This window comes from Equus quagga, chromosome 9 (genome assembly GCF_021613505.1).
Source record: "Equus quagga isolate Etosha38 chromosome 9, UCLA_HA_Equagga_1.0, whole genome shotgun sequence".
Classification (NCBI taxonomy): Eukaryota; Metazoa; Chordata; class Mammalia; order Perissodactyla; family Equidae; genus Equus; species Equus quagga.
This window is the reverse complement of record NC_060275.1, coordinates 65,652,734-65,663,874: the sequence shown is the minus strand read 5'-3', so window position 1 is coordinate 65,663,874 and position 11,141 is coordinate 65,652,734. Positions and strand designations below refer to the sequence as shown.

Here is an 11,141-nt window from a genome sequence, read left to right as displayed (position 1 = left end):
CCACAGCCCAGCCAATGAGAAATGCCACAGCCCAGCCAATGAGAAACGCTGCAGCTCAGTCAATGAGAAGCCGTTGCTGCCCTGAACTACTTTCCCCCAATGGACTTTCCTTTAGAACAGCCCCTCCCTTTTCTCCCAGTTTCTCTATAAAAGGAGCTCCCCGCCATTGTTCTCCAGATGGTCTATGGTTCACCACAGCATGCACATCCTGAATTGCAATTCTTTGAGCTATTCCTGAATAAACTCATTTTGAGGATAAACTGACTGGTGAATTGCTTTTTAAGTCGATACACCATACTACCTCTGCTTATGCTTTGACTGTTACATGAGAGAGAAATGAACTTCCATTTTATTTAAACCACTGCTATTTCAGCCTGCATTACAGCATCTGAACCTGTATCCTAACAGCATACACCCTTTCCCATTAAACCAGATTCAGTCTCAGAATCCTTCTCAACACAGCATTTGAGTGGCTGTCCCTGAAGCAGTTCTTCCATGCATTATACTTAGTGTCTCTTAGAATTTCTATTCGGGAAGCACTGTGACTTGGGAGTGTAGCTTTCCCTACAATGGCTTGTGGCCCAGAAACTGCCTGAGTCACAATAACTGACATTTGAATGACAAGTTTATTGTATTCAGTGGCCTCATGATTAATGCAGGAGATTGTGGGTGGGCAGATAAGAGGATGGATGAGTGGAAGTGGATTGGCAGATAAGCAGATAAATAGATGGCTGGTTGGATGAGTGGGTGAGTGAATGAATAGGCATTAGATGGGCAGATGGATGAATCAATTGATAGATCAATGGGCGAGTTGATGAATGGCCGAGTGTACGGATGGGTGGAGGGGTAAGTGAGTGGATGGAAGACGGCCAGATGAGGGAAATGGAAGGATAAGTGGTGTAAACAGAGGAGTGGAAAGAAGGATAACTAACGGAGTATGGAGGACTGATGGGTGGAAGGATAGAAGGAAGGAAGGATAGATGGACGGATGGATAGATGACTGATGGAAGAATGGATGGATAGAAAGACAGACAGATGGATAGATAGATGGAAGGCAGGGAGGAAGGATGGAATGGTAGATGGATGGATGGTTGGATAGATGGATGGAAGGAAGGAAGAGAGGGAGGAAGGGTGGATGGATGGATGGATGAAAGGACAGACAGATGGATAGACGGAAGGAAGGGAGGGAGGAAGGATGCATAGATGCATGACTGGTGGAAAGATGGATGGATGGAAGGATAGATAGATGAAGAAGGGAAGGAAGGATGGATGAATGGAAAGATGGATGACAAATGAATGGAGAGAACTAAATCCTCTTGTCCCTCTGCCATTCTGGTGTTCAAGGGGAAATCTGCAAGTTCCATCAGCCTCGCAGGGGCCAGCCAGGCTTCTGGACTGACCCGCATGAGCCTGTAAATTGCAGAAACTGTCTGCAAGATGGGCACTGACCTCTGAGAGACGAGACCCCAGAGGCAGTCGGCCCCCCCTGGCTCTGGGCTCATTAGCAGTATTTACACTAGTAATCTAGAGTCCCTGGGGGACGGAGAGAGCCGAGTCAGCATGAGACAGCAGCAGCAGGCCCTGATGGCACCCTTGGGGCCTCCCGACTGGCAGAGGGGAGCCCCAGAGAGTAGCCCGAACCACTCGCCATCTGCTGCCCCCAGGCAGGCAGAGGCCTGGCAAGATGCTCACTACGCAGAGGAGACCCACCTTTGTGACAGCCAGTGAGGGTCGCCCGGAGGGGTCCTCCTGGGGGCTGGAGGAATCCCCGGAGGGGCACCAGCACAGGGTGTGGGCACGCCTGGAACCAGCTCTGCGCCTGTTGGCACAGCTGTCCCACAAGTACGGGATGCGAGGCAGCAAAGAAATGGAGTCTGGCCAGGAGTTCTGTATACAGGATGCTTTTCTCTGCAAAAGAGGGAGCACCAGTTAAGAGGGCAACACTGCTGCCCGGGTCAAACCTCCCCTGGCGTCCTCTCCTGCCTTCTCTGCATTCCCAAGACACTCACCCCCACTCCCAGTGCACTGGGCAGTTTCCAGCCTCAAAGCCTTTGCCCATGCTGTTGCCTCTGCCTGGAATGCTTCCTCCCCCCCCCTCCCCATCCCCTTTCTCACGCCAATCATCTCCTCGTCCTCATCTTAGCTCAAAGGTCACTTCCTCTAAAAGCATTCTCCAGCCCAACCCTCCAATCCCCACACCCCGCCAGCTCAGGTCTTATCACAGTTACAATCTGACATTTCTGTCTGTGTTTACTCCACAGCCCAGCCTCTCCCCACCAGCCCAGACCCGGAGTTTCCTGAGAACAGGGACGACATCTGTCTTGTTCACTGCTGTGTTCCTAGTGCCTGGAACATCACAGACATCCAACAAGTTCCGTTGGAGAAATAGCGATCATTTCCCCAACGTCACAGTCACTGAGTGTGTAAGAGTCCTGTGGCAGCTGTAACAAAACCACCTGGGGGGCTTCAAACAACAGGACTTCATTCTCTCACTGCTCTGGAGGTGGGACGTCCGAAATCCAGGTGCCACGGGCCCGCCTCCCTCCAGAGGCTTAGGGAAGGACGCTTTCTGGCCTCTTCCAGCTTCAGGGGCCCAGGCGTCCTTAGCTTGTGGCCACATCATTCCAGTCTCTGTCTCCATCTTCACAAGGCCTTCTCATCTGTGGGTCTCTGTGTTTTCTCCTTTTCTGTTTCAAATCTCCCTCTGCTTCCCTCTTATAAGGACAGGTGATGCATTTCGGGCCCACCTAGATAATCCAGGATAAACTCTGCATCTCAAGATCCTTGACATAATTACACCTTTTGCCATATAAGGTAATAGTCGCAGGTTCCAGGTTTTAGGAAGTGAATATATATTGGGGGGAGGGCCGTTTTTTATGCCTACCACACAGAGGTATCATCATTATTATTCCAAGTCTATAAAGGGGAAAATTGAGGCACAGAAAGGTTTAGCAACTTGCACAAGGTCACACAGCCAGAAAGAGGCAGGAATCTGCCCTGAAAACTTTGATTCTAATGCTGAGTGAAGACCAGGGATGCTGAAGGAGGGCAGTGAGTTTTGCCCTTGTTGTTGGCGCGTCCTAACTGTGGGGCCTGGAGCGATGGCTGTAATTCCCTGTGCCTTGGTCTGCGGGTGGGTGAAATGGGGCAGGGCCGGGGACCAGGGGCAAGCGCTCCACTCACCGCGGGTGCACAATTTAAGGTGGCGCCACTCAGCTCAACCATCGAGATTTTTTAAAAACCAAAACTAATGCTCCCCAAACCGATGATGAACAAAATATCAGCCTTTTAAACGAAAACAAAGTCAGAGACGGCACCGCGGCGGCTCCAGAGCCGAGGCAGCCGGAGGGGTCCGCCCGCTGAGCGGCCGGGGCGGCCCGGGGGGCACGGGCCTCCGCTGCGCCCTCTGGTGGTGACAGGCGCTCCTGCACCTCCGCGCCCTGGGCGAGCCCCTGGGTGTCAACCGAGAGACGCTGCAAAGAACACGCCGAGATTTGAGCTTTTAAACCTTCCCTTAAGCTGGGCGGTCGTGCCCAAGGCTGCTCTCCTGGGAACTCACTCCCTGAGAGGTTTACAACTCCTGGCGAGCACAAAAGTACAAGAAAGGCGCCAGCATCTCCCCCTGGGGTGGGATTCCAGGCACGCTTTAGCTCAATCCCGCATTTTGCAGATGACGGAAGCTGAGGCTCAGCGTGGCTCGTCCAAGGCCGTTCACATCAACAGCACTGATGCTGCCGCGCGACAGGAACAGGACCCTCGGATGGACCAGGAGGACAGGCATGAACTGACTGGCAAACCCTTCCCCGGCAGCCCTAGGTGGGAGGCAAACTAGGGTCCCCATTTTGCAGACAGGAGAGCTGAGGACTGCCAGGCAGGGTGGGGGAGGGGTAAGGGACTTGCAAGGTCACACTACCAGTAAGTGGCAGAGCTCAGATCTGAGTCAACATGGTGGGGCTCAAAATCTGCGCTCTTGGCCAGGACTGGTCCATGTGGTAGGGGTGGAAATTGGCAAGGAGCAAGTGAATGACGCCCCTACCCTCACGGAGCTCAGAGTTTGGTGGCTGCCTAGGTGATGCAAAGGAAAACCAGCGCAAATAATAAGAGTTAAGATGGATGGAACAGGGTGCAGTGCTGAAAAATGCAAAGGCTGGGGGAGCCAGCGGGTGTCCAGCCAGGGGTGGCCAGATGGGCTTCTCCTAGGAGTGGCATTTGCCTGAGCTCCGAGGGCAGCACGGAAGGGATATAGGGACTTAAGCATCTTTATAAAACCCTTATAAAAACCTTCAAATCAAAACCAGGTGGGAATTGTATGATAAAACCATCCTGGCCACCTCACGCACATTAGAATGGCTATAATTTTTTTAAAAATCAGATAATAAGTGTTGGCGAGGATGTGGAGAAATTGGAACACTTGGGCACTGCTGGTGGGAATGTGAAATGGTGCAAGTGCTGTGCAAAACAGTCTGGCGGTTCTGCAAACAATTAAACATAGAATCAGCATGTGATCCAGCAATTCTACTTCTGAGCACGTCCCCAAAACAACTGAAAGCAGACTCTTGAAAAGCCATGTTCACAGCACTACTATTCACAACAGCCAAAAGGTGGAAACAACCCAAGTGTCCACTGATGGATGGCGGATAAACATACGGTGGCGTATACGTATGGTGGAATATTATGCAGCCTTAAAAAGGAAGGAAACTCTGACACATGCTACAACATGGATGAACCTTGAGGACGTTATGCTAAGTGGAATAAGCCAGTCGCAAAAGGACAAGTGCTGCATGATTCCATTTATATGAGGTCCCTAGAGTCGTGGGATTCACAGAGACAGGGAGCAGAATGGAGGGCGCCAGGGGCTGGGGAGGGGATGGGGAGTTGGTGTTTCATGGGACAGAGTTTCAGTTTGAGATGAGGAAAGAGTTCTGGGGATGGATGGTGATGATGGCTGTGCACCAACATGAATGTATTTAATGCCACTGAACTGTACACTTAAAAATGGCTAAGATGGTGAATTTATGTTATGTGTTTTTTACCGTAATTTTAAAAGCCAAAACCAAACAAACAAAACGCCACCCTGGGCAGAGCATCTTCAAGCTCTTGGGCAGCAGGCCCAGCCCAGCCCGCCCACTTGCCCCAAGAGCTAAGAGTGGACTCTCCAGGTCTGTGTGCACAATCGAGGGGGTGACGGAAACAGTGACGCTGAACCCAGGGAAGCAGAATGTTTCCCCTCAGAACAAGAACTCCCCTCTTCCTCCCCAGTAGCAAACCTGAGTCACCAAGAAGTTGTACTCAGTCATTATCATTATATTCTGAATTCCACCAATAAAAACTCCATGGGAAGGTCTTCTCCCTCGTTTTATTAAGTATCGGCAGCATTTCCTCAATTTTGCCTGAAATATCTCCACTCTGGCCCTTTCAAGACACCGTTGCTGGGCTGGGGCAAAGGGCTGAGTTGTCGGTGGTTTTCACGCCACAGCTTTTCCAGAGTCAGTTCAAATTCTAGAAGCTGGAGCAGGAGAAACCCCATAGGTGTAGACAGGAGAGGTGTGCATGTTAATGAAAACCCAGCTGGTGGCTCAGTGAGGCTTCTAGAAGTCGGTGCAGAGTGGACCCTCCCGGCCAGGCCAGCCTGACTCACCCAGGCCTCGGAGCTCCAGGGCCGGGCGGCACAGCTGCAGGGCCTCACGGACCAGGCCCAGCTCGGGACAGTCCAGGTGAGGGGCGCACATGTCAAAGTCGTCCAGCAGAGCCTCGATGCCCCCCGAGACGGCTCTGCAGGTGATCCAGTTCATACTGCCTGCGGAGAGAAGCGGGGCTGAGGGGAGCACACGCCTCCCTCCGGTTCATCCCGGGAGAGAGTGTTCTCCACTCCGTTCCTCCCACGGTGCTCCCTCTCAGCTCTGCTGACATCTGGGGCCCGCTCGTCCTCTGTGGTGGCACCGTCCTGTGTACTGCAGCCTTGAGCAGGGTCCCCACCCATTAAATGCCAGTAGCATCCTCCCCAGTCATGATAATCAGAAAGGTAAACATTGCCAGTGTCCCCTGGGGAGCAGAATCACCGCCGGTTGGGAATCACAGGGATGAATAGATGGATGGACACATGGATGGATAGATGGACGGACAGATGGACGGACAGATGGACGGACAGATGGATGGACAGATGGACGGATAGATGGACGGACAGATGGACGGATAGATGGACGGATAGATGGATGGATAGACAGATGGGTACATAAATAGACGCATGCATACATAGATATAAAGATGATAAAGAAGTCTTAGAAAGAAAGATAGATGGATAGACAGAGACAGACAGACAGAAAGGTGGGTGAATGGGTAGATAGATGATATGGATCGATAGATATAGATGGTAGATAAAGAGACAGACAGAAATGATAGAAAGATGATAGACAGACAGACGAGACAGTGGATAAATAGAGATGGAGAGGACGGACAGACAATACACTGAGACAGACACACGGGGCCTTTGTCATTCTAAGGCTGGGCTTCCCACCCCCTGCACCATCACCTACACCAGATGCCACTAGCACCCCCACCCCGGTCATGACAACCAAAGTGTCTCCAGACACTGCCGAGTGTCACCTGGGGTGGGGGGCACTTGCAGAAGGGCCCCTGATGAGAACCTCTGCCTCAAGAGGTGCCCAGGACCCCGACATCCCTCCCTTGCCCTCGCCAAGCTCGGGGGGTCGGGGGCCCGCTCGACACCCTCCAGGAACGGGGCAGACCTTACCCAGCACCTCCCGCTGCAGCTCCTCCAGGCGGCCTGCGTGGAGCAGGTGATGCGGCAACTCCTTCAGCTTCCGCAGGTTCGCAATCGTGTCGGAGAACCACAGGGGCTGAGGGGCCGCCTGCAGAGGAGGAAGGGGCTGGCAGCCAGGCCGCTATGACACGAGCTCCTTCACCCACTCCACAAACCCAGGCCAGCCACCAGCTGAGCTGGGTGGGGGGGGGCGGGGGACACAATTCCAGACAGAGATGCCCCACATCCTCCACAGGCTGGGCTGGGGCAGAGGGAGGGACTAAGGATTCAGGGAATCCAAGGGGCTTTGAGGCTGGGCCTCAGAGGATAAGTAGGAGTCTGTCTGGTAAAAAAAATGTCAGGAAACAATGGCATTCCAGGCAAGGGAATGGCATGTGCAAAGGCCCAGAGGTAGGACAGAGCAGAACAAGAGTTTGGGGAGGATTGAGTTGCAAGGCAGAGTGGGAGATCACAGTGGGAATGAGACTAGGGATCACGAAGGCACTGAATATCAGGCTGGGGGAGTTGGACTGAAGGCAGAGGGCATGGGGAGGTGTTAGAGGAGAGACATGATCAGATTGCATTGTCAGAAGCACTGCCGGGGAGGAGGGACTGGAGCAGGAGGTCCTGACGCTAGAAGACCAGGAAGGGGAAAAGACCACGTCCCGGAGGGAGAGCATGAGGCTGAGGTCGCGGGCGCTCTGAGCACACAGGAGAGGTCTTTGAGGAACTGAGGAGGTGAAAGGGCAGCACTGAGTAAGAATCAGGCCTGGCTCTGCCTCCAGCCTCCCCAGTCCAGCAGGGGAGACAGAGAAAAAAGAAGAATGGAACTACAACTAAAGACTCAGCAGTGTATTCCCGCTGTAACCATTGTGCTACACTGTGGAAGACGCTGACATCAGGGGAAACCGAGGGAAACGCCCTGAGAACTCTGCACTCAATGTGCAGCTCTTCTGTACATCTAAAATGATTTCAAAACTAAAAGTTTTAAAAAAAACATGTAAGTTCTACCTCAGAGTGAAGGGAACATGGAGAAAAGAACAAATGCGTAATTGAAAAGGGAGGAAACCCTGGAAGGCTTCCTGAAGGAAGAGGCATTTGAGCTGAGCCTTGAGGTGTTTGAGAGGCAAACACAAGGGAGCGAAGGAGCAGGAGCACATGCACACTAAGGATGCTGCGTCTTGGAGCTCCAGGCGCAGGAGAAGAAAGACTGGCAGGAAATGCGTGATGAGTGCTGGGGCAGGGGGTGAGGGAGCGGGGCTTCCCACGTGGGCGAACTGCTGGCAGTTTCTATTTTACTGTTTCTTCCTCTGTGTTTCCATGACACTCACACACCACTCTCCCAGTTAGAAAACAAAAGAAGCATTGTTTTTAAAGTGAGGGATGCATTTGGGAAACCAGTGACTGGAAACTGGACTGAGCCAGGCAATGCACAGGAGAAAACGGTAAATGCCCCTGAACAAGGAGGAAGCTGATGTGCCTCAGGAGGGGATGGAGCCCAGCAAAGGAACCTCCTGGACGCCAGGAGCTGGGGGCAGCTCGAATGCACTTCGGAACGTGGTGATTGTGTTTTCCCCTTGGGAAAGTTGGGGGGCGAGGTGTACATTCCTTGTCTGCTCCCACCCCCTAAATTATGCTTGGGGGCTGGGGGACCTCTGACCCTCCGGGGAAGGGAGGGGAGGAGAAGGCAATCGGGAAGGTGTTGGAGTGGAAACAGGGCAGGAAGCAGCTGGGTGGTCCTGGCCAGGCAGCCGTGGTCTTGCCCACAAAGCAGGGTGGAGGCTGCAGCGGGCAGCGGGGGTCCAGACACCTCACCTTGCGGTCCAGGTTCAAGGGTTTCCCCACGAGCGGCAGGGTGATGAGTTTCTTGGTGCCCTGACTCCAGGCCCCCGAGAAGAAGTCCGCCAAGACTCCGTGTCTCCTGGCTCTCTCGGGCCCGGACAGGTAGCGCTCTCGGACCACCTCGGCCAGCTGTCTGCAGAGAGGCAACATGGCCCGTGGGCCTGGGGCACCTGGCGAGCTCAGAGGCGGCCACTGGCCTTCCTAAGCCACTAAATGTGGGTCCATCTAAAGCGGCTTCAGGACGTTCACTGGGTCAGTACAGGTCACGCCTGTACTACTTCCTACCGAACGTTTATCTCCACATGGGCCCACCTTTCCTTTTTTTCCTTAAATAAATTTATTTTAAAAAAGAGCCTTTGGCTCCTCAATAAGTTAAACACAAAATTGGTTACTGTGTGACCCAGCAATTCCTCTCCCGGGTCTATCCCCCAGAAAATGGAAGAACAGGTGCTCAAAGAAAAGCTTGTACACGTGCTCACACCGGCAAAAAGGTGGGGCAGCCCAAACGGCCATCAGCCAACGAAGGGGCCAACAGAGCGGTCCCTCCACACGGTGGACCGTCACTCGGCCATAAAAAGGAATGAAGCCCTGGCATGCGCTACGTGGATGAAGCTGAAAACCTCACGCTGAGTGAGAGAAGCCAGACACAAAAAGCCACACAGTGCGTGATCCCATTGACAGGAAATGTCTACAAGGGGCAAATCCACAGAGACAGAAGGCAGATTAGTGTTGCCAGGGGCTGGGGCAGGGGCATGGGGAGGGACTGCTCATGGGGACGGGGTTTACTTTTGGGGTGACGGGAATGTTTTGGAACTATTTAGAGGTGACGCTGCATAACACTGTGAATGCACTAAATACCACTGAATTGTACACTTTAAATGATGAATTTTATGTTAAGTGAATTTACCCTAAACTTAAAAAACAAGTTAGTGTGTTAGAGCTGGTGGCCTAGAGACCCTTGAATGCCACGCTAAGTGGACTTGATTTCCTGGGGATGAGGAGCGAAGAAGGATCTGGAACAAGGAGCAGTCCAGTCAGTGAGTCCTCTTTCTCAGCCACCCAGACAGTGTCACCGTCACACTGGACCCACCTATGGGCGATGGCCAGGAGCGTGAAGCCATCCACTGGCCGCCTGGCCAAGCAGTTACCCAGATCTCGACGAAGCCTCACCCAGAGCAGGGGTGGGAAACGCAGCAGCTCCTTGCTGGGTGGGGTCCAGTCCCAGTACACGGCCTGCAGGACCTCGTCATCCAAGGACAGGACGTCCTTCAGCTCTGCCTCCGAGAGCCCGTGCCTACAGGGAGGAGGGATGGGGCATTGGAACAGGCCTGTGTCTCCTGCATGTGGAGGACACAGATGCTGAGGGAGGGAGAGACATGGCCAGTTGCATGGCACCAAAGGGTTTGAAACCGAGAACGAATGAGTTAAAATCTCTGGGTTAGAGAAAAAATTTGAAATAAGCTTTGCTAACTGCAGCTGTGCATACTCAGCTAAAACTAACCAGATCTTTCTGTCTGAGTTCTCTTTCCCAAGAAGTCAAGGTCCAGATGGTCAAGAAAAAGGAGATTCAGCCTCAGAAGGCCAAATGCAGGCTGAGGATGAAAACTAAACAGAAAAGTCCAGACAGTCAAAGAAAAAGAGACTCAGTCTTCAAGGCCAAACACGGGCTGAAGGCACCAGCCAGCAAGGCCACATGCTCCCCCACCCCTACCTAAAACCCCAGATAAAAACGCCTCCCTTTTTCCCTTTGAGGAAGTGGATCTGAGTTTTAACTCCCATCTCTTCATCTGGCTGCTTTTCGATCATAAACCTCTTTCCTTGCCTCAAGCCTGACGTTTCGGTGATTGGCTTTTGCTGTGAGTTGGGTAAATGAACCTGTGTTTGTGTTTGCTAGCAGGTTCCCCCTGGGGATCTGCATTTGGAGGGTGTCCAGCGGGCACCAACAACTGGGTACACTGATGTTCACCAAGTAAGACCTTTCCTTCCGCACGCTCACCTACAGAACCATGGACCAGCCCCTCCCCAACTTCAGAAGAGTCAAGCAGCACAGAGAGGCAGAGAGGAGGTAACTTAGGAAAACAATGCACAACCAGCTGTCCCACCCCAGCCCACCCTGTGTTTCCTGGCCTGAGAAAGGGCCGAGGGAGAGGAAGGAAGTGGCTCTAAGTAGGATGAGCAATTGAAATTCAATGTGGACTGGAACAGAATTCCTAAAACCTGGGAGCACTAGAGCAGAAAAACTGAGGGATTTGGGCTGCAAATTTCATTAGGGATGGAGAACAGTTCATTTCAGAGCAGGGGAGAGACGGAGGCTGCATTCTGTTTGCACCACAGAAATTAACAAAAGAAACCTTAACTAAACTGCAGCCGCCTAAGGCCTCTCAGCCCCCTCACACAGGTCAATTACACCAAACAGGAAGAGAGGGACTTACCCTCAGACAGGAAGTACAACTACTTTACTACTGAAGGAAGACTTCTCTCCCCGCCCGGCAACAGCCCAGCCAATGAGAAATGCCACAGCCCAGCCAATGAGAAACCC

General features: G+C 52.7%; 1 protein-coding gene across 1 annotated transcript in view; it reads right to left on the bottom strand.

Moving 5' to 3' along the window:
- The window catches only part of NWD1 (NACHT and WD repeat domain containing 1), a 68,390-nt gene that overhangs the window by 30,358 nt on the left and 26,891 nt on the right, over positions 1-11,141 (bottom strand). The window contains 5 exon segments of the mRNA XM_046672465.1: positions 1,711-1,908; positions 5,639-5,797; positions 6,752-6,869; positions 8,576-8,735; positions 9,693-9,896. Coding sequence (XP_046528421.1) covers positions 1,711-1,908; positions 5,639-5,797; positions 6,752-6,869; positions 8,576-8,735; positions 9,693-9,896 — 839 coding nt within the window.